General features: G+C 38.0%; 1 protein-coding gene across 1 annotated transcript in view; it reads right to left on the bottom strand.

The window, feature by feature from the left end:
- The window catches only part of MARCHF11 (membrane associated ring-CH-type finger 11), a 102,933-nt gene that overhangs the window by 16,013 nt on the left and 61,936 nt on the right, over positions 1-24,984 (bottom strand). The window contains exon 3 of the mRNA XM_036280580.1: positions 6,278-6,470. Within this exon, the coding sequence (XP_036136473.1) occupies positions 6,278-6,470 (193 nt within the window). The remainder of the gene's footprint in view (positions 1-6,277; positions 6,471-24,984) is intronic.

The raw sequence follows: 24,984 nt of genomic DNA, 5'->3' as shown, positions 1-24,984 counted from the left end.
TTAGGAGGAAATGACCCTGGCATTAAACAGACAGAGGACTGGTCACCCTCAACGACAAGAACGCATGTGTGGTAACCGAGACTTCGATAATCCTAAAATTATTTGTCAAATTCTTATAAACTATCAAAGAATTAGAAAGTGTACATTTTAAATTTCATGTCAAAAAAGAAGTTAAATAAGGGGGTGCTTTTAGCTGCTTTGCCTGGAGAAAAAGAAACAGCAGAGTGAAGCAATATCAAAAGCAAGAGGGAAATATTACCTTGACTTTTGAAAATGTAAACACATGTCTGATATCATCAGTCTAAAACTGTGGGAATATGTTGTGTTTATTTATTGTCCTGAAGTTCTATAATGAAATGTGAATAAAAGTTACCAACTGGGAACTCTAAATAGTTTTCCTCTGTGTACAAGTTTTCAAGTTGCTTTAGCGAGATATATTACCAACTACGAAAAAACAGATTTTCAAATGGGCAATAACAATAGTGATAAAATTTACATGGATTTTTAAAAAAATTTATTTAGATTCAAAATGTAGAAAAATAAAACTTTATTTTGGATAGTGTGGCATCTCTGCAGAGTATGGCATTTCTTTTCAGTATTGACTGTAACAGGTACATTAAGGAGAAGATATTTTGATTCTGGTATATCTCAGTTTTTGTTTTTTTTTTAATTCCCTAATCTCTGCAGCTTTCAAAAGCGAGACAGCATAAACAATCATATTGTACATTTTTCATTATTTTAAGAGAGGCCTGAGAAATATTTTTGGTTCCTCACGGGGAAAATGGTGTGTGTGTGTGTGTGTGTGTGTGTGTGTGTGTGTGTGTCCATCCTCCATTCTGATGCTTGTGCTTTAATTTGAGACAGAAAAATACAGAAAACAAGCAATAAAGAATCAGCAGTTTAGCCACAGAGCCAAGTGACAGAGAGAAGCAATTTTTCGTAAAGCAATTTCAGGGAGCACTTTCTACACGCACAAAAAAGGGACAGATTGAAGAGTAAAATCCCCTCAGTGTTAACAGTATAATAGAAGAAACTGGCCCGCAGCTCCCAAAGGTTCGGGGAAGGCAGGGTTTGTGAGAGGCGATGATCTTTGATTTCGATCACCTCTGCTGGATTTCCTTCCTCAGAAAGAGTAAGTGGCATGTTTACACCACAGATCATCAGTCTCTGTCCCTGCGTATCACATCCCTGGGGTCCGAAAAGACAGCAGGCAGAACAAGCTTCGTATTTGCATGCCCTCTGTGGCCCCTCTTATTTCCTTAGATAAAATTACCCCACGGACTTAAATTGTTACAGAATGGGTTTTAAGAAAAACACTCCTTTTGTGTTAAATATAGTTCCAACTACCAACTGCGATGTCAAAAAGTGGTATCCATGCTTGTCAAGGTGCGGGAAAACTGGAACTCTCAGATGCTGGGTGTGGGGGGGTATGAATTGGTAAAGCCTGTTTAGGGTGCAAAATGTTAACATGTGCTCACTGCTCAAACCAGACGCTCCACTTTTGGAGTCTGGCCCACAGCAATACATAAGGATGTCCTCTGCCACACTGCTCCTAATGGCAAAAACATCCATCAACAGAAGAAGGCTGGAGCACATCGTGCACATCTGTTCTAAGGTGAAAAGAGCTCTAGATCATGTTGTTAAATGAACACAACTATTTGTTGAACACTGTGAAGAGTTTCGACCCTGCTTATATGAAAAATGAAGCGCATCAATGTCTCGGTGCCCATATGCATGTTAATCTGATGGGAACGCTCTGGAGGGTCCGACTGGGATGTAGAGAGGGGCTGTTTATTCAAAGGGAGCGACAGAGCAGTGTGAGTAAAACGGTCTTTTTAAAACTTTTTTTCACACACAAAGGTGTTTTTACATTTGAATATGTATATATTTGTGTGGACAATTAAGAAAAAAATTTAAAAGAACAAAAGTAATCCAAGTTTTTAAATTTTGTAACCATGATTAATTCATTCCTTCCCTTAGCATCTCAGGGAAGATCAAAACATTTTCCAGACATGGATTTGGCACCACTTTATAGTGTTAATGAGATTAGGTATAAGCACTGCTATCTCTATTTTGAGAATCCCACTAACATAATATGGTTTTCGTTTTAGTTCATTGCTTCTACAAGAAACTGAACTCACCTCTATTCTACTCGACACTAAGGGACTTAGTAATGCCCTCTCTTTTCAGATGCAAGTGAATCAAATGACTCCCCATCCTTATGGCCATCTCTTAGTCCCTCCATCTGAGTCATTAATGAACACATTGCTCTTGTGGCCCAGACTTTCTTTGAATCACAGGACCAACGGAAGTGGGGGCTTCTCATTTCCTCAATGTGCTAAGTACAAAGTTAAGAACCAGATGCTGTGCCCAATGCCATCTTCCAAGCATTTGCTCTTCATTTCTGAGGTTGTCAACCTTCCTTTGTCCACTATGCAAAGCTTCTTAGGAAGGAGGCTACATGACTCTGCTTCGGATATTACTTCTCTCTAAAGTATTGCTCCTGGGCTACAACATGTCGGGGGGTGGTTTAAATCCTTTATATTAGTTTTCCTGGTGCACAACGATAGTCAGAATGCCACCTATTTAAATATGTAAAAGAGGTCCCCAAATATAATACAAAGTTTTATCTCTTTCTCCCTCCATTACCTTAAGACAGATCTCCCTCTTACAGCTCTTCGTCTACCTCTTGCGCACCACCCTCTCACCTTCAGCCCCTTCCTTCTTGTAGTCCTCTTGAACTCATCTTCACTTTATTCCTCTCTCATAGAACAATTTCTTTATCATTTAGGAAACACAGTCTATTTATATAGACATGGTGAAACTTATTAATCAAATCCTTATGCATATACCGTCCCACTATTTAGCATCTAGGTATCTGTCCAAAATGGTAGCCACTCACCACATGTGGCTACTTAAGTTGCATTTAAATTAATTTAAATAACACTGAGTTTAATATACACTTTCTTATTTTTATGAACCACATTTCAAGTGCTCAATAGCCAAATGAGCCAAATGTAGCCAGTGTCTGCAGTACTTGACAGCACAGATATATAATGTTTTCATCATTGCAGAAAGTTCTGATGGAAAGCACTGATTTTAGTATTTCAACTCTAATAGTACTTCAACCCTTGGGAAAACTCAAAACTTTAATAGCAAAAAGAAACTGAGTCTTGAAAAAGCAGAAAACTTAATAATAAATGAAAGCAACAACAAATTTACTGTGTCTGGAGATAAGTAAATAAATTTTCCAAGTAAATACATTTTCTACAAATCTTTACATTTCCATTTTACAATCCAATTAGAACTTCTTCCTAAACATGACATACACTGGCAGAGTTATAAAATTTTTTGATTCTAGAATAATCTATAGATTTTCAGAATCACTCTTTAAAAAGAACATTGATGAAGCTGCCAACCTGCTCCTTCTTATTTAAATATAAACACGTTTGAAAAGCTTGGATGAATAGGAATGTTTTCAACTTTAAAGCCCTCTGAATGATGAGCCAATCTTACGTCCTCCAACGATGACAAGGGGGCCATCTCGCCGTTTGCCAAGCATCAACTCATCTGTCAGCCTGCTTGGCTCTCATTTCCCCATGAAATCCACCTGAATCCATCCACTCCCTGCATACAGCACCCCAGGATTATTCTCTCCCAGCTTTGTCCAACTACCACCTCCTGTGCATACTGTCATATTGTGCACATCTCACTGTGTTCTGGTTACTTACTTGCATCTCTCTCCTGCCTGTGGGGATGGAAGCTCCTTGGGGGCAGGAAAGTGACTCACTCTTATTTTTATTCTCAGCTTCTAGCACAGGATCTCACACATAGGAAGTTCTCCATAAATGTTTATTAAACTGAGCTGAGCAAATTGGGCTCAAGGCTATAAATCTGCTTTTCACTCTACTCTGACTCAAAGTCTTTCTATCAGGGATATTTGAGATATAATCAATGTAATCTGCTGTTTGTCACTGTCTCCAGTAAATGAGCAGACATTGAGTTAATTTGAAATGTTAGCAAGAGCTGTTACAGGCTATGATCTGTTTGGCTATTGGTAGCTTATCTGTACTTACTTTCTTAACTATAGTAGTTTTCTAATTTCTTAGGGGAAAAAAATGAGATTTTCTCTGGGTCCAAACAGATTAATTAATAAAATTTCCAAGTGAAATCAAGAATGTTGTTCAATTTGAATTCTTTAATATTTTTAAAAATATACACATAAATCACTGAATGATGAAATTTAGATTTGATGAGCCATAAGACAAAAGTATTAGTCAATAAAATGTCAATTGGTATCTGTTCCTAAGAAACTGACTCTATAAAATGGGAAACACCCAGATTTCAAAATAGAATCCTAAATATGTCATATATTGTTGAAAGATCATTATTAGTTTATATGTATGTGCTTTTTAAAGTAGAATTCTAATAATACTGATTAAAAGTCGAGCATTAGCAATCAAAATTTGAGGAATAATAACACTAAATGCAAGCGGTGAAATTCAGGAAGATAATTTCTAACCAGGAAACATATAGCCCTCTTTAGTTAATATCAAGAGCATCAACTGGATTTTTTTTTTCCCTTCGGGTTGGCTTGGCAGCCTAACAGTGCTTTTGTTTTTCACACACACACCCTCTCTTAGAATATTAATGGAATACCACATTTTACAACAAAGACAGAAGAAACACTATCTCTGAATTTGTTAAGGGACTTGTAGAACAATTTTGTAATTCTTCTTTATTTAGAGCACTACTCTGGAGACTACATTTGGATAAAGATTTAGAATTTCCAAAAGCATGCATATGTATTATAGCATTTAATGCAAACTGTTCATATACATGATTAGCTCAATTATTCAGGCAACATCTGCTCAGTTTACATATTATTCATGACATTTCTCTGCCTTATTTTTTTCCTTTCTGGCCTGAAGTTTGATCATTTTCTTTCTTATTAGCTTTATACTAGTGACAAAGGAGAAAAGAAGATAACAAGGGGGAATTCAGGCTGATCATATTTTAAAATTTATGGAGTTTTTTTAGAAAGGAATCACTTAGAATATTAAAACTGCTAGCTAAATTAAGGCTCTCATGAGTAGAGGCATCCATTTGAGTGATTTAAATTATTTCAATGTTTGTGATTTACTCAAATACCCTTAGTTTACAACTTGCAATTAATAACATTATAATCATTATTTCTTTTATCTAGGCCCTGTGAGCTAGAAATGATTATCCCATTTTCATAGGTGAGAAAACAGGAATATGGACAAAGTTGATCTGTCCAAGCAGAGGTCAGGATTAGAGGCCAAGGGATTTGATTCAAATTAAGCATTCATTCCCCGAAATCAGTGTGTACTAGAACCTTGGAGGGGCAGGGCTTGTAAACCACAGATGAGGCTGAAGTTTCTGATTCGGCTGGTCCGGGGTGGGACCTGAGAATGTGCACTCCTTAAAAAAGGTGCTGCTGCTATTGCCAGTGGTCCTTGGACCACACTTTGAGAACCAATGCTTTAAACCATAGCTGCTGGCTTCAGCTCTTTCCACTTCCCCCAACATGGTGTTGCCCTACCCCATCCCTGACCCCCATTGCCAACTAGTCACCAGCAAGGTGCCTGTGGCACCTCACCCACCACACAAACGCTGTATGAACGGGCTTCCATCTTTTCATGGTATTAAGAAAACAGCAGATCAATCGACTCTGTGATCTGTTTAAGCTAAAATGCTTGATCCTTTTTCTCTTCGAAGTCACTGAATTTAATGTGTGAAGCAAACAGACATATGACAGCAAAGAAAACTGTCCCCAAGTCCATGCCTTCAGGGAATCTGAGTCACTGCCCTTGGGGAATGTGAGTCACCATGACCTAATGTAAGACCTCCAGGAGTGGGTCCTCTCCCCAAATGCACAATAGCAACATTGGCATCCATCAGTGCTATCCCAGCTTTGTGCAGGGCAGCTGATTTCTCTTATTCCTTAGAAATAAATGTCTGTCTGTATACCACCCACCCCAAATAATTTATTTGACTCCTCCTTCCTTTGTGTTGCAAAATAGGTCACTCAAAATGTATATTACCCTGTTCATTTTTTCAGACTATTTAAGAATACAGATGCTATACTTTTAGAGAAAAGTGGCCAGATTGTGACGCCCCAGAAAGTGAATTAACTGGAGAACCAAGATCATGTGAACCACAACATTCTATATTACATACAACTGGTGAAGATAGAATAGCTGCAAGAAATGGATTACTGACAGTTTGTTAATGTTTAATGTCATGGTCTTACCTATGCACACTAGATCCATAAAACCATACATTCCATAGCAGATTTGAAAAAGGATGTCCTTCCTCTGCCACACTGCATAGGGGCTGAAGGCGGACCAGAGGAGCCAGGTCACACTCGCTATTAAGAACAGGGATCCTAGGATTACAGCAATCATCTGAACTTTCTCAACCAGTGTTATAGAAATGCTTTGCCACTAAAAGAAAAACAGAGGCATGTAAGAAAAAAGGCGCTGTGTATAATTAAAAAAGAAAAAAGTAAACATTTTCAGCCCCCTGTTTCTCCTCAGAATGTTAGACCCTTTTCAATCTGATCAGCCCCCAAATGGATTTTTCCATTTCATCCAGGCTATAAAAAAAAAAAAAAAAAAAAGATAAGCAGATAAATAATTAATGAGTTGCCTTAACTTTGTTATTTTCAGTACTTTGCCATTCCGTAAGTTTAATCTCGTTTTATTCCAGATAACAGTACTGAGCGTGAATGTCTGAGGAATATTTAGTACCTGGGAATCACATTACCCGTCTTTCATGCATGCATAGAATTAAAAACACTCTGAAGAAACACAGTGAGGACTTCTCTATTTGGGAATTTGTTTTGCTCTTATCATATTTGGCTACTAAAAAAAAGGGGGAATTTCTTGTTTTAGTGAGAAAATGTAAAAAAATAAGCAATTAGGTTATAGAAGAACAAAAGCTGTTTAGGTAAAATACTAGAATAATGATAAAGGATCTGTAAAAGTATATACTATCTGTTATTGGTACATTTCATGTACTCAGATATTACTGACTTTTAATTATCTATAGAGTAATACATGGAGCCATTTTTGTCAAGATTTAGAATTTGTACACAAATGGAGCATCTTTGAAACTCACAAATTGTATAAAGCACACACTATTCAATGGGGAAAGTAATTTGAGAGAATTTACAGTACAAATGATCAAAAATCTTTCAAGGGTGTTATCAACTTAAGAGAATTAATTAGTCATATTCTCACTTTTGCATAATTGAGACAGAAACAGAACTAAAATTGCCATTATGGTTTGCCAGTAAACAATGAAACTCAACCTTCAGAATCTCTTTCTGTATGAAAGAGTCTGGCTGTTGCAGCACATGGCTTGTCAGAGGACTTCCTAAACAGCTAAAATACCTTTCAAAACAAACGAGCTTCAACAACCAGGGTCCATTGGGTAAATCTGGTGTTTTCTTAAACTCTTTACTTACCTGCAGTCAGAATGTGTGCAACCTCCAATGGCAAGTCTATCACTACCCCTAGTTTCCCTCCCCCTCACTGTTGTGCTATCTTTCATCATAAATAATTTACATATAATATGTAAATATGCATTTGACCATGCATATCCATGGACACTTAAATTCTACATTCATGAAAGATTAAATATCAAAATGCACTTGAAATATTTCATTCTCTAAAGTCATTTACTTTTTCTTTGAAAAACAGAACCAATTGACAAAGTTTGGTGGACATTCAATAAGAAAGATATTTCTAATCATTTTAAATACAAAGATTTATTTATTGAAAGATAGTTTTGGCTTTCACAACTCTGGATGAATAATAATTAAACTGGTCAACACTATTTTATTATTACAAACCAATCAATGTTGTATTTCAGGCATGTATTTGAAATTGGCTTTTCACTACCTTACTGACATAATTTTAAACACATTAATTTCAAACTGGTAGGCACTTGAATTATAAACTGTTTCAAATTCGGTGTCATCAAACAAGTGTGCAGTGTCAATGTCTGTTGTTCTTATTTAGTTTTGATGCTCACTAAAATTTGCATAAGTGCAACTACATAGTAAGTAATATAGAAAACTACTTCCAGCTAGCATCCACCTTGGATGGGTGCTACCTTGTCTGCATGAATTAGGTTACCCTCTACCAATTTGTTAATCACATCAGATAGATGAAAACAAAGCATGCGTTTAACTCCAGGAGGCAAAGGTGTTTGCCAGTAATCCTTTACGTTCCACATTCATTACATAATTTCAGTGGAGTTAAATTTGGACAGCTCAATATTGTAATGGTTAATTCTATTTAACTTTAATTAGGCTTGCTAATTAATTGACCCAAGACTGCCTGCATGCCAATTCAGTAACAAACGGTAGCCAGAGGCCCTACTAGACACTCAGATTTGGGTGAACTGGTGGGGATGGTTTGATGTGGCTATGTTGTCCCCGGTGACACAGGAAACTGTGGTGGCTCCATCTCAGAGTCAGCATGACGGGGAGAGGGGGGAGCATTCAGGTAGCAGGCTTCGGACACAAGAGGCTTAGCTGTTCCTTAGCAGAAAAGGTGAATGATGAAAGAAACATACTTACTAGGAATAAGAAATATTGATGCTTCACACTTGTTTGGTGATACCAAATTTGAAACAGTTTAAAATTCAAATACCTGGCAGTTTGGAATCAAAATTATGTCAGGAAGCAAAGAAAAAAAGAACTCAATCACAGTACATTGGGAAGCTTAATTATTTACTATTATCATAAACATAATTTTTCTTTGTAGATATAAGATTTTGAAATGTTTGAAGCTGATTTTCAAAGGATAAACTACTCATCTCTATAATGAGCTCCCTGAAATTATTTTGTTCATATCTCATCACTAACAATGCAAATCTGCCTGAAAGTACATCCATGTTCTTCATAAACCAATGAACCTTAAAATTAACACCATTTCACTGACTAGCTAATAAGAACAAACCATTACTGAAACCAAAATGATTAAAACAATTATGAACATGGGCATTTCCCTTTGAAGACTGATAGTACCTTGGTAATTTCTTTGCCCACCAGATACTGATCTTTCTTATTTTCGCCATTATGTGCAATAAGTGGGATTTGTTCACTTTCTCCCCCCAGGAAAAATGATGCTCCTTTCCACCACTAGGAAGCATCCACCCAGCATCCTTGCCCTGGAAGGCACACATTATCTATAGGCTCAGCCCAAGGAGCTGTGCTAATGGACCATTAGCTGGGACAATAAAAATAGAAGATGAGTCTCTTGGGGCTTCTCTCTTTACCCCAATGGTATCCAAGGCCTGGAGTTCAGTTTGTAAGACATTTCTGAATCTTAAACAAAATTTGTCAACTGCTGAACATTCTATCTCCTCTAAAACTTGATATATATGGAGGCACATATACTTTTTTCACTTAAATTGCTTCCCAAGATTGGAAAGGGAAATAAAAGAACAATAACCAGATTGGTTCTAAATAACTGCTATTATTTCATTTCTTTTTACTACCTTTGGATATGTGTTAACACTTTCATATTCCTGAAAAGCTGTTCGATTTTACACAAACTATGGGACCTATTGTTTCTAGCAGAACGAAACCAATTAGCTCCTCTTTGGAAGTTCATCCTCATTTAGTGGGCTGGAAATAATTTAATAATTCTAGCCTATATTTAGATAGGGCTAATACCTGGCAGTCACTTTTCTAACAAGTTACACATTTTAACTAACTTAATCCCCATGACAACTCTATTAGGTAGGTACTATTATAATCCCCATTTTCTAAATAAGTAAGCTGAGACAGAGAGGTTACACGATTTGCCCAAGGTTAACCATCTGGTGAGAATAGGAACTGATGTACAACTCCAGGTAGCCTGGCTCCTAGGTTCATGCTCTTAACCCTTATCCTATACTGTGTAAGAATGCCACTGAGCTCTGATCACAATTAATTGCATATGCCTTGCCTTTGTAGTGCCACAACAATTTTCCTAATAAAAGCTTTGAGTCTGTCTTCTCTGAATCTACTGAAATAGCTACTAGACTTCTAGCTGTAAATCATTCCTGGACCCTCTGTGTAACTCCCCAGTGTACATTATTAATGAAGGAAGAACTGCCCCTGCTGGGCTGGACTCTGAGCTCCATCAAGAGAGCTGAGTGTTTGGTTCAGCATATATTCCCAGTGCCTGGCACCTAACTGTTGCAAGAATAATGAAAAACAGGATGGAGGAACATTAAGAGAATGAGAGGGAAGGAGAGGGGAAGGAAGGAAGGAAAAAGGGTGGGAGGAGAGAGGAAAAGAAGCACACTCCTCAATACTGGCTTATCTGGCTGATTTGCATTGTCCCTACTGCTAGGTACTTTTACTTTGGTCCCTCTGCCACAGAGCAGGTTCCTTCCCTCCCCAGCATGCAGTGCCCTCCTCCCCTTTTTCACCAGATGAAATCTCGCATCCCTCCCTAACAGGCTCTAATGCATCGAAAGCAACCCCCTCGTGCTGCTCCTCTTCTGAGCAGAATCCTCCTTCCTGGACCCTGCAACCCAATGCTTCTGCTTCTGTTTAGTTCAGATGTCTTTCTCACCTGGACCCCAGGATAGTTGTTTATCTCCCTGTTTTTCGTAGATGCAGGTTTCCTAACAGTGGAAGCAGAATTTCACGTCCCTTTATGTTCACCAAGGAGCTAAACATACTGTTGGGACTCAAGGCAGGCTGCCCCAAATACCAAAATGGCATACTGAATACTTTGACTTAAAGTTACTTGACTTTCTAAATGTCACCCTCGAATATTTCTTAAATCTGAAAGCTGCAGTTTGTTAAATGAGGATTGACACAAAGAAGAAAGGACATATTAAGAAATGCTCAACATCACTAATCATCAGAGAGATGCAAATTAAAACAACTATGAGGTATCACCTCACACCTGCCAGAATGGCCACCATCAACAAATCATCAAACAACAAGTGCTGGTGAGGGTGTGGAGAAAAGGGGACTCTGGTACACTGCTGGTGGGAATGCAGACTGGTGCAGCCACTATGGAAAACACTATGGTGTTTTCTCAAAAAATTAAAAATTGAATTGCCATTTGACCCAGTGATCCCACTTCTAGGAATATATCTTAAGAAGCCTGAAACACCAATCAGAAAGAATATATGTACCCCTATGTTCATATCAGCACTATTTACAATCACTAGGATCTGAAAACAGCCCAAGTGTCCATCAATAGACCAATGGATTAAAACAAAACAAACAAAAAAAAAAAAACGTGGTACATATATACAATGGAATACTATGCAGCTGTAAGAAAGAAGGATATCTTATCCTTTGAGACAACATGGAGGGACCTTGAGAGTATTATGCTAAGTGAAATAAGCCCATCAGAGAACAACAAATACCACATGATCACACTTATTTGTGGAATATAATGAACAAGGTGGGCTGATGAATGAAATAGACCCAGAGACATAGAAAAGAGTATGGTTCAGGCTGACAAACCTCAGAGTAGGGGGATGGGGGTGATGGATGAGATGAACCAAAGCACTTATATCCATGTATGCATAACCAGTGGACACAGACAACAAGACCAGCAGGGTCAGGGGCAAGATGGGAGGAGGGTGTCTAGGGGGGAAAACAGAAACATCTGTAACAAAATTAAATTAATAAAAATTGGAAGAAAAAAAAGGAAATCTCAAGGAATTATTTCTTATTCATTTTAATGAAAGACTTAAATAGACTCACATTGGAACTTATTTAATATTCTCTTTATACACAACTGTTCATACATGCACCAAGTAAGGTTCATCAGTCATAAAAAATTATAAACAATGTATGTGGCCCAGAACTGAATATCATTTTGTGTGAGAGTCCATATTATTGTGGCACTCCATAGGAAATTAGATAAGTGTTCAATAATTATGACAGACTGCTATAAAACCATGGCAGAAAGTATTGCCCTTCCCAGTGAAATCTTACTAATCAACACAGGTTTATGACTGCCTTTAGAGAAAAAAAAAAAAAAGAATATAAGGAAAAGCTAAGAATTTTCTTTAAAGAAATGACGGGATCCACCCTGACCAGTTTGGCTCAGTGGTTAGAGTGTCGGCCCACAGACCAGAGAGTCCTGGGTTTGGTTCCTGCTAAGGGCATGTACCTCAGTTGTTGTTCATCCCTGGCCCTGGTTGGGGTCATGTAGGTGGCAATCAATCTATGTGTCTCTCTCGCATTGATGTTTCTCTCTCTCTCTTCCCCCCTCTCTCCCTCCTGCTCTATGTGAAGATAAATGCAAAAATGTCCTCGGGTGAGGATTTAAAAAAAAAAAAGGAAGAAATGACAGGATTCTAAGCCAAAATGAGACCAAGAGTCTCTCCCTTGTATAAATGTATTTCAACTAGTAAGAAGAACTGAAGAAAGGCATAACTAACTCAATGAGGCCTCCAGGAAGCTATTAAAGCTGTACCGTCATTCCATTGTCTGAAAGAGTTAATTGACCTTCTCAATTTAGAACTCAATTTCCTCCCTGAAAAAAACAAATGCTCAGAGAGAACAAGGCTGAAGTTAGAGAAAGTAGATTCATTCAGTGTGCATTAAGTCATTTGGTCTACAGTACTGTTTCCTCTTTGTTTTTACAAGGAAAGCCAGACATGAATCATAAGCTAATAGATTTGTAGTACGGTGATTTATAGTACGAAGGTGACAGGTGGGATTACTCACCAGTGTCATGGGAGAGAACACCTGCTCTTGAGAAGTGTCTCTTCAGTAAAACAAATTTAGCTAAAACCTATTTTCAATCATCTTTAGATGGTTTTTAAATTGAACCACTAAAGTTGGGATTTGAAATGCTGGCAGAAAAGATCTCAATGTGTAATCAATTTGACATGTGGATACAGCATTCAATTAATTATATGCCCATTCTTTGTAGAATTATATTTATAAACTGCATGTTAAAAGTGATTTCATGGTTTAGTATGGGTCTTCTCTGATAGAAAAACATCTTCATAAATGTACCAGACCTGAGTTAAATGTGAGACATAAGAAATTTGCTTTGCCTCTGAGAAAGGTGAAATCTGAACAACCTCGAGAAAATAATTAAAGAAACAAAAACCTACTTTCTAAAAATATTAATAAAATTAATACAGTTCTATCAAGACTACCCAAGAAATTAAAGAGTAGATACAATCACTGATCCTACAGATAAAAAGAGTAATAAGAAAATTTTATAAATAACTTAATACCAATTAATTCAATAACATCAATGAAATAGACACATTCTTTGAAAAACATAGCATATTAAAATTGACTCGAGAAGAAATAACCCTATAAAAAATAAATTGAATTTTTAATCAAAAGCCTTCCACGAACAAATGAACAAACACCCCAGGACAAGATGGTTTCACTGGAGAATTTTATCAGACATTTAAAAATATAATATTAATCTTACATATACTCTTTCAGAAAATAAAATACAGAACATTTTCCAACTCATTTTATGAGGCCAACATAAACCTGATACCAAACTTGACAAAAACATTATGAGAAAATAAAAATTCCAGACCAGTGTTCTTTATGAGCATAGATTGTTTAAAAAATCTTCTTTAAAACTGTAACAAATCAAATCCAGCAATATATAAAGAAGTGAGTGAAGTTCATCCTAAGACTGCAAGGTGGATATAACATTCAAGTATCAATCAGTGTAATTGATTTTGTCAACAAATTAAAAAAATGATTCTGTCAATAGATGTGGTAAAATTATATCACAAACACCCATTCATAATAAAATCTACAAACAGAAAAAAACAAACTTCTTTACCTAATAAAGAAAATGTCTATAGAACACTTAAAGCTAAAATAATACTTATGGTGTTATCCTACCCAAGATCAGGAACTAGACAAAGACATCTACTTTGAATTCCTTCTATTCACTAATGAACTGGATGTCCTCCTCAGTTGAATAAGGTAAAAACAATAATAATAATAAGTATAAATATTGTAAAAGAAAAAGTATAAAATTGTTTCTATTTGCAAATGACATAATAACTTGTGTACAAAATCTTACAGAATTGACAAGAAAACCAAATAAAATTAGGAAATTAATTTAGCAAAACTTCAATAAACAAAAACTGATTGTATTTAAATACCAGTAGCAAAAAGATGAAAAATAAAATTGCAGAAACAATACTATATATTTTAAAAATATCATAAATCAGAAATTACATAGGACTAACATTTTTTAAAGATCATCTACAAATCATTGCTAAAAGAAATTAAAGAAGACCTAAATTAGCACTTATGGATTAGAAGACTCACCATTGTTCAGATAACTATTTTCCCCAAATTTAAGTTCTACACTTAAAATAGAAATCATATCAGAATAACAAAGATTTCTTAACATTGTTCACATTATTGAAAAAGAAACTATTCCTTTAGAATAATAATCATTAAGTTGATGTTATCAATTGAATTTTAGCTCACAGTGATTTAAAAAAAACACAACAAAAACATATCTCCAAATTGTTGATTGCAATTTCCGTAAGAATTAGGAGGAGAAAACCCTTTGAACCACTTTCTTGGGGGGAACAACCTTTACAAGTGCTCCCTTGGCTGTTGGTAATACATACCCTTTGAGAGAACAGTGTCTTGGCCATAGATCACTGCTTTATTTAATGAAAATACCTGTAACTAGATCATGTGACCAACAGAAATGCAGAGAGGTGGGTAGGTGGCTCCCCATAATAGGTTTACATTATTGTACAGAACTCAGAATATCAATACATTTTTTTCTTCTAGAGATCAGGAAATCCCAAGAGGTTTGACAAGCCACATTTCATGACTATGGAGATGTGCTCAATGTGGTTTGCACCTTAAGGTGAGGGTCACCTTGTACGTTCCTGAGATTAAGTGTCCAGGACTGTTGGCCTGGGCCCTAGAATTAGAGGAGGAAAACTGTCTTCTCCCAGAAAGGAAGTCCCTGAGAGGAGATGAGTGCCAAGAAGACTTCACTCCAGCACTGACATTCGTCCCAGCTTTCCCCATGAAAATTAGGCTCAACAGGAGTGGACCATGACTAGGCAATGCGTCCCTTTTTAAAAAAAAAAATCCTCTCCTGAGGATATTTTTCCATTGATTTTTAGATAGAGTGGGAGAGAAGAAGAGAGAGAGAGAGAGAGAGAGAGAGAGAGAGAGAGAGAGAAACATCGATGTGAGAGAGACACATCAATTGGTTGCCTCCCACACGACCTTGAAACTGCAACTGAGATACATGCCTTGACCAGGAATCAAACACGAAACTCTTTGATCTGCAGGCCAAAGCTCTAACTGCTGAGCCAAACCGCCCAGGGCCTGGATGAATCTAAACAAAGGTGAAATGGGCCTGAGGCCACCTGCAGCAGCAAAGGAACTAAGAACCCAGGGGTAAGCCAGAGTGATCAGACAAGCCTGGAAAGTTTGAAAAAATCAGTTCCGGGAAGAGAGGAATTAATCCAAAGTGAAGGTTTGGTAACTAAGGGAGAAGCAAGACTAGCAGAGCACAGAGACATGGAGTAGGAGGGATGCTAAATGGGAGAGGTGTCCGTGAATAGCCAGGGACCAGGACACTAAGTGCACAAGTAATGGGCCTTCGAAAGAAATGTCTGTCCAGAAAAACCCTTCCAACAAAAGCTGTCCTGTATTACCCAGCTGCCAGCTGCCAAGTTTGTGGAGATGGGAGATAGTCCTGAAGACCATCCTATCTGGTTGTTTCCAAATTCACAGGAAGCAGTAAATCAAGGCATAGAAGGTGTGAAGGTTTCTTATAAAAGATGAATACCCTTAGGAGGTTTCATCTAACAGAAAAATTTCTCAAATGACTAAGTATTAACAAGAACAACAACTTCTCAAATTGACTAACAAGCAAGATTAATTTAGCAACTATGGGGTATAGAGACTACATAAGGAATACCAAAGGTTCTGGGTTGCAGTTAAGAAAATGCATAATCATCCCTCCTTTTTTTTTTCTCCAGAACCATTCACATCTCACCTCTCAATGTAATTTCTTGTTCAGCTGTTTTGATTGTTACAGATTTTCACACTTGTCAAGGGCTTGTTAGTCCAGATTTAGCAGTAAAGCTGAAATGCAAAGACATTTTAGTTCTTCGGTGTTCAAGAACTCATATAGCCTTTTCCTCTGTGTGTTAATTAATTTTTGTAACAAAAGCAGGTGCTGTTCAAATCAGGGAAATTTGGCCCAAGTGTCAACTGTCTAATACAGTTAGCCTTCATAACTAGATTTTGCCCCATATGAATTAAAAGTGTGTGTTTGCATATAAAGTATTTTTGTTTCATTACTCTTCTCAATATTTGGTATTAATTATGTGTAAACACGGGCTCCCCCAGGAATATCTATCTAAGTAATTAGTAAGTGGTCATAATCTTATTTGCTTGCTCTCTCCATGAAGAGTTGAAAGCTATCTTTGCTAAAGGTATTTATTAAAACTCTCAACAGCTGTTACTTACTGTTTTCAACTTTGCTTTTAGAGAAGTTTTTTTTTAAAGCAACTACCTTCACATTTGAAATATTTCAGCTTGTATAGACCCAACATTGTTATTCTCTTGGTGTTCAGAACTGTACCCTTAGTAACTAGGGATCACAGCTTGAGACATGTCACCATTTCTATGGGATTTATGCAGGGTCTTTACAAAGTGACTTTCTCTTGGTGGTGGGGAGGCAGCGTAATGAGACAGAGCTGTGAACTGGATCTACTACTAAACGAGTTATTCTTTTCATAAGGACCTTAGTATCCAATTATTCTGAGATAACCATGTCAATTTTTTTTTATAGAAAACACTAAGATCCTGTTACTGACTTAGCCATTTGATAGTCTTACAGCCACTGGTTCAGTCTCTGGAACCTCATTAGGAAAAGAGATCAAGGCATGAAGCCAATTATTCTCAGATAACCAGGTCAAATGCCATTTTATAGAGAAGAGCATGCACAAAAAAGCTGGCATGTTTGGGAAGCTGTTAAATTTATATTGTCACTAGAGAGTAGAATCCACATTGGTTTCCACCTTCAAATAGCCTATAATTTTCTTGAGTGATGAGACCAATATATGGGAAAGAATGGAGCCAAACAATAAGCCATAGGATGTGCAAAAGAGATTATGAGTTTCATAAAGGGAGTTTGGTGAGTAGACATCAATGCAAACTAGAGCAATCCAGGATGGCTTTCTGGAAGAGACAAACCCTCCTGTCAATAGCAGGGAGAATTTAGAGATATAAAAGTCTGAGATAAGACTTTCTAGGCAGGAACAACCTTAACAAGGCTCCAAGGAGGGGGAATAAATGAGGATGCTTCTGTGGTACCCAATTTAAGATAAGGCGGTGTCTACAGAACCCCAGAGGAACCACTTGAGAAGTGAAACATGTGGCAAGGGTCTGACAGATTTGGCTATATACATAACATCCAGCAATATGACCAATTTCCTCTCTATAAGTCCTATGGATATATGATTATCTGTTTACACATCTTCTTCCCTGACCTCCCTGTGAGCTTTCTGTAGGCAGGAACTATACCTTACTGATGTCTGAGTCTTTGTTCCCTGGCACAGTAGCATGGCACATTAAGCAGAACTTAAGAAACTTAAGATCACCTAGGCTTTGTAGGGTGGCCTATTGTTGTAGGTGTCCTGTAGGATCCAGTGGCACAGTCTCCCTGATCACCCTACATGGGCCCTTGAGGTGCACCTCAGTGTGGACTGTACACCGTTCTGTTGTAATTGAGTCTTGATTGCTGTTGGCACATCAATGGAAGGAATTTACTCAGACTGATCAGCTGCAAGGACTTGCTGGGAAGCAGCCAAAATGAGGAGACAAAGAAACATGTCCCATATGAAAAAAAAGAACAAAACTCCAGGAAAAGAATTAAACAAAATGGAGATCAGCAGTCAATCAGATGCAGAGTTCAAAACACTGGTTATAGGGTTGTTCAAGGAACTTGGTGAGACATTCAAGAAACTTAGTGAGACCTTCAAAGAACTTGAGGAGACTGCCTAAGCACTTAATGAGAACATTGACAACATAAAAAAGGACCAGTCAGAAATGAAGGATGTGCAGGCAGGATGAGATAAACCACTAGCTGAAATAAAGAATAATTTACAGGGAATCAATAGTAGAGTAGGTAAAGCCAAGAAGCAAACCATTGATTTGGCATATAAGGAGGCAAGAAACACCCAATCAGAACAGCAAGAAGAAAAAAAAATCCAAAGGATAGTGTAAGGAGCCTCTGGGACAACTTCCAGCATGCCAACATTTGCATCATAGGGGTGCCAGAAGGAGGAGCAAGAGAACAAAAAAAATGAAAACCTATTTGAAACAATAACAGAAAACTTCCCTAACTTAGTGAAGGAAACAGACAAACAAGTCCAGGAAGCACAGAGAGTCCCAAAAAGATGAACCCAAAGAGGTCCACACCAAGACACATCATTATCAAAATGCCAAAGGTTACATAAAAAGAGAGAATCTTAAAAGCAGCAAGAGAAATGCAGTTCATTACCTACAATGGAGCTCCCAAATCAGACTGTCAGTTGATTTCTCAAAAGACACTTTGCAGGTCAGAAAGGAGGGGCAAGAGATATTCAAGGCAATGAAAAGCAATGACCTACAACTAAGATTACTCTATGTACAAAGCTATCATTTAGAATCAATGGGCGTATCAAGAGTTTCCCAGACAAGAAAAAGCTAAAGGAGTTTATCACAACCAAACCAGTATTACATGAAATGTTTGAGGGTCTTCTTAAATGAGAAAAACAACAAAAATATAAACAATAAAATGGCAATGAATACATATTTATCAACAATTGAATCTAAAAACAAAATGAGCAAGCAGAACAGAAACAGACTCTTAGATAGACAGAACTTTTTGTTGCTTACAAGATGGGTGGAGGCTGGGTGGATGGGTAAAAAAATGGAGGAATTAAGAAGGACAAATTGGCTGTTAGACTGATGAACCTCAAAGGGAAGGGGGGAGGGAGAGCAGGATGAGATAAACCAAAGAACTTCTATGCATTTATGCATAACCAGTGGACACCAACAGTAGCGTGAGAAAGGCAGGAGGGGATCAGGACTGGAGAAGAGGGGGTCAATGAGGAAAGAAAGGGGGGGAACATCTGTAATACAGTCAACAATAAAGATGAGTTAAAAAAATAAAAATTGAAAAAAAGAAACATTATGATCAATGAATGAGATTTGGTTTACTTTGTCTCTTTACGTAACTTGTTTTGACAGCATGAAGGTTCCCAAAAGTCACTTTAACTTTATAATTCTAGTCCTGTGTTTCTCAACCAAGGCTAATTTTGCCCCATCCATTCCTCAGGGGACATTTGATGATTTCTGGAGACCTTTTTATTTGTCATTACTGGAGATGGTGCTACTAACCCAGGGTAGAGGCTTGGGATGCAGCCAAATATCCTACAGAGTACAAGTCAGCCTCCACAGCAAAAATCTGGCCCAAAATGTCGATGTGCAGAGGATGAGAAACCCTATTCTAGTCCATTACACTTAAGACTAAAATAGATGCTGTGTTACTATTCTGGAGCATTTTAGGTGTATTCTCTTCTGAACTTACAGCAAGCTTATTTTTTAAAAGAAACAAGGAGGAAAGAGCCTGATTCTTCTCAAGATAATTGCTCTTAGTTTCCTGGGAAACTTAACAGCAGTGATGTCCAAAGTGTGTCACGGGTCATCTCATCAGCCAGAACACTGCATTACGAGGTGACTGTGGCCAGAAAATATATGAGAAATGGATAATGCAGAGAGGACAATGTCAGAGAGTGACTAACATGCTGATATATTCGAATTTAAAAACAAGTTCAAATTCTTTGTGAGTCTGTCTGCAATAACCTTCATGTATATATTATCACAGCATGTTAATTTTTAAAAATAATGATACATGATTCAATGCACTTAGATGAATAAGGAAAAAGCATGTTCCTTGAGGAAACATTTCTTTATAACATGGGAAGACAGATAGAGATGAATGAATGAGTGGATACACAGAATGGAAGGAGAAAAGGAGGGAGGATGGGGCAAGAAGTATGGATGAATGGAAAGATGGATAGATGAATGAAAGGATAGATGATGGATGGATGATGGATGGATGGGTGGGTAGATGGATGGGTGGGTGGATGGATGGATAGATAGATAGATAGATAGATAGATAGATAGATAGATATACAGACAGATTAATAGACAGAAAAATGGATGGGCGAGTGTATAGGTGGATGGATGGAAAAACAGACTTAGCTGCCCTTATCCAAGGCCACAGCTAAGATCACTATAATATTTATAATGCTGTATGGCCATACTGCATTGTGTCTTCAAACACTATAATCACCCAAATTAAAAGAAACAGTTGGCCTTCTCTTGGCCAACTGGTTGGGAATTGGAAGAAAGCTATCCAAAAAGTTTAAGATGATGCTAATATTTTGATGCCTAACAACTTCTGGATCAGGCCACCTTCAGGTCTTGGGTAGGAGAGACAACCCTAAAGACTAAATTATTTGTTGTTCTGGAGAAGATATAGCTCTTCAGATAGGAGAGAAGAACAAAAGCAATATACTCAGACATGATGGGCATGGACAAAAAAATGTGTCCACTAACAAAATCCAGCCTAGTCCACATCTGAACATAAACAGTTTAGATCTTTCCACATAAAAACCCATTTGGAAGGAGGCAGAAAGCTCCTTGAGCCCTTCATTTTAAGAAAAAGAGTGGTCAAAGCAGAGAAGTAAATGGCTGTGGCAAGGCCACTAAGCTGGTTGGTGGGACATCAACGTGGCCACTGGATTGGGTCCGGTGTTCCTGTTACTTAGCCATGGTGCCTTTGAATTTACTCTGAAACCTCTTTCTTCTTAATTTGGGTCATCTTCTCAATCCTATGGGCTCATGTACTATTCAATGTTCTGTCTTGACAATCCTAAGGAGTCAGCCTATTAGTTATGACAGTGGCAAAAACCTCCTGCCCCATGACCCAAAATGTCAGAGGTGACTGGAGGAAGCCCTGGCTGCAGGTGAGGTATGTTACCAGCTGTTCCTGCCCTTCTGCTGTTGAAAAACATTCCAAAATAATGAACAATACAGAGGGATAAATATAAATTTATTCACATGACAGCTGAACTAGCTTTTAAACTCCTTATGAACCAGATTTATGTGATAAAAGATGTGAAACAAAATTTTCTAGAGATGTCCCTCCCCCAAGAGATGCTTAGAGTGAAAAAAAATAAACTAAGTGGTTTGAAGAAAAGAGGGCCTGAGGGAAGCACTACTTATTTTTTTTCTTTGTAATCAGATCCTGTATTATTGCTTTTTAGGTTATCTCTCTATTAAAAGATAACTGATTCTTCAACAAGTTTTGTTGACAAAAGTTTTGAAATTGGAAGTAGGAATACACAACTAAAGCCAAGCCTGCTTTGCAATAGGAAACTGGTACCTCCAAATAACCAATAAATTATTAAATAGCTATAACAATGTTAAATGTGCCATCCACTAAAATAAATAAAGCCTATATCTGGGCATTGGAGGGTTAAAAGAGGATAGGTTGAAGGGCAGGCATGGGATTGCAGTGGGGTTTAGAACTTGGAAGGTCCTAGGAGGAGGAAGAACACCTGCTGTGGGCACAACCCAGGACAAGACAAGCTCCAGGTAGAGAAAAAGGGCAGAAGGTCACATCTGGTCACTTGTAGAAGCCTCAGCCAGCTTGGGGCAGGGGAGAGAGGGTGAAGAGAGAGCTACTAAGCAAGAGGTTCAAAGAGAGTACAGTTGGGAGGCTAGGCCAGCGGAAGTGGCCTATAAAAGCTGCTCTCATTGACATTATAAGGCTAGGGTGGGGGTGGGGGGTGAGAGAGTTGGCAACACAGGACGAGGCTGGAGCACCTCCAGGTAGCAGAGGTATGTAATTGAATGTGCTCCAGGCTGTGCTTCTCCTTTTTGGAAATGGCATCTGGGTAGTGAGTGGATGTGCCCATATGTACATGTGTGTGTGTGTGCATGTTTCTGATTGTGTGCCTGTGTCCTCTGCCTGGTATTGGTGATGGTTAACATCACAAGTCTCAATGTGCTTAAACCCCAGTGAGAATCTCAATTCTGTCATTTCCTATATAATCTAGGAAATTTGCTTGAACTTCCAAAATCTCAGTTTCTGGGATTCCAAAATGGCAATGGAGTGAATGGAAGCTACACAGACCATCTCCCACGACCAATCTGGAATTACAACTAAAATAAAGACAAATTGTCAGGAAAAAAACCAACAACATAAAAGCAGCTGAAGAGGACACATATAACCACGGTCAGAAAGAGGACATGAAATTGTGCCTTGTAGGAACTGTGGAGGCAAGAGAGGGCAGGCTGGGAGCCCACGGACAACAGCTATTTTAGTTGTGAGCAGCTCCCTCCAAAGCTGGCTCCACAGCACAGAGGGCCAGGAAAGAGCACTAAATTAGCTACAGTCACTCACCTTGGGCTCTGGCAGAGGTAGGGAAGACTGGATTGGAACTGTGTGGAGAGACTCAGGAGCTTGGAGAGCTTGAGAGCTGGGGCAGCAGTAAGAGTTTTTTGCTGAATCACTCCCTCACTGGACATCTTGCACGAAGAGCCCCTTCCCAGAACCCTAGTGGGAAGCAACAGGCCCTCCCCCTCAGGAATTTAACACCACCCAGCCAGACCAAAGAAACATAAACTGAGACTCATTAACAGCCAGCAAGCACCTGCCCAACCCTCTGGAACTCCTCTTACCCTGAACACCTGAAGGATTTTTTTTTCATTCAGCTGAAGGCTACAACCCAAGGCTCATCAAGTAACTGAGACTAATAGCTTCCATGCAAAATGCTACAGAATAACTGAACCTTTCTTGGGCTTGCAAATCTACCCAGGAAAGTAAGACTTGACAGTGGTGTTTAACATGGATCCTGCCACATTCATCCAAACCCAATAGAGGGAACCACAGCCAGTGGAAGAGCAACACCATAGGAAAAATCTGACAGGCTCCAAAACCCACTGAGACAGCCAAAATGGTGAAACAAACAAATTCCAAATAAAAGAACAAGATAATTGGACAAAAGATGAAATAAATGAAAGGGAATTGAACAAGATATCAGAGGGCAAGTTCAGAGTAATAATCATGAGGAAGCTCAACAGCATGAGTTAAGATTTAGAAGCACTGAAAATAAACCAATTGGAAATAAAGAATGGCATAGCAGAAATAAAGAACACATTGGAAGGAATAAGCAGCAGAGTAGAGGAAGCTGAGGATTGGTTTAGTGAATTTGAAGACAGAGTGGAAAAAAATCACCCAATCGGAGAATCAAAAAGACAAAATCAATTTAAAAACAGGAAGACAGCCTAAGAGAACTCTGGGACAATGTGAAATGTAACAACATCTGCATCATAGGAGTTCCAGAAGAAGAAGACAATAAGCAAGGGTTAGAGAATGTATTTGCAGAAATAGTGGCAGAAAATTCCTTAACTTGGTGAAGGAAAAAGGTGTACAAGTTCAAGAAGCACAGAGAACCCCAAGTAAGAAGAACCCAAACAGGTCCATACCAAGACACATAGTAATTAAAATGCCAAAAATTAAAGACAAAGAGAGAATCCTAAAGGCAGCAACAGATAAGCAACAAGTCACCTACAAAAGAACCACCATAAGGCTCTCAGGTGACTTCTCAGCAGAAACACCACAAGCCAGAAGGAAATAGCATAAAGTAATCAAGGAAAAACAAGGATTGGTAGGGTGCGGGGGAAGGGAAGAAGGGTGTCAATGGGGGAAAAATGAGAAACATTTGTAACAAAAACAAGTTAATAAATAAAAAATTTAAAAGAAAAACAAGGATTGGAATCTGAGACTACTCTATCCAGCAAGGCTATCAATCAAAATAGAAGGTGAAATAGCTTCACAGACAAAAAATAAATAATAAAAAAAAAGGCTGAGGGAATATATTAGCACCAAATCGGCACTGCAAGAAATATTAAAAGGACTTCTGTAATCAGTAGAAGAAATAGAAATAAAAATATAACCATAATAAGTAAAAATGGCAATCAGTAAGTACATTTCAACAATAACCTTAAATGTAAATAGATTAATTGCTCCAATCAAAAGACACAGAGTAGCTGATTGGATAAGAAAGCATGACTCTTATATATGTTGTTTACAAGAGACCCACCTCACAACAAAAGACTCACACAGGTTAAAAGTGAAGGGATAAAAAAAATCTTCCAAGCAAATGGAAAGGAAAAAAAGAACTGGGGTAGCAATACTTAAATCCAATAAAATAGACTTCAAAGTGAAGGCTATAACTAGAGACAAAGAAGGCCACTACGTAATATTGAAAGGATCTATCCAGCAAAAAATATAACCTTGGTAAACATATGTGCTCCCAACACAGGAGCACCAAAATATATTTAAAGCTATAAGAAAGAAGAATCTCTTATCCTTTGAGATGACATGGAGGGACCTGGAAACTATTATCCTAAACGAAACAAGCCAAGCAAAAAAAGACAAATACCACATGATCTCACTTATTTGTGGAATATAATGAACATAATAGTCTGAGGAATAGAGTAGACCCAGAGTTGTGGCAGTAGGATACAGACTGACAACCCTCAAAAGAGGAGGTGGTGGGGGGAGGGAAGAGATAAACCACAGAACTTATATGCATGTACACATAACCAATGAACATGAACAACAAAACCAGGGATGAGGTGGGGGGGATAGGGACAAAGGTGTCAATGAGGAAAAAAAGGAAAAACATCTGTGACAAATAATAAAAAAAAAAAAAACTTCAAAGGAGAAATCAACAGCAATACAAGCATAGCAGGGGACTTCAACACTCCACTGACATCACTGGATAAATCCTCTAGACAAAAAATTAACAAGGATACAGAGACTCTAAATTATACACTATAGCAAATGGATGTAATAGATATCTGCAGAGAATTGCACC

Source organism: Molossus molossus, unplaced genomic scaffold, assembly GCF_014108415.1.
Source record: "Molossus molossus isolate mMolMol1 unplaced genomic scaffold, mMolMol1.p scaffold_m16_p_3, whole genome shotgun sequence".
NCBI lineage: Eukaryota > Metazoa > Chordata > Mammalia > Chiroptera > Molossidae > Molossus > Molossus molossus.
The sequence above is the reverse complement of the archived record's forward strand: the minus strand, read 5'-3'. Positions and strand labels throughout refer to the sequence as shown.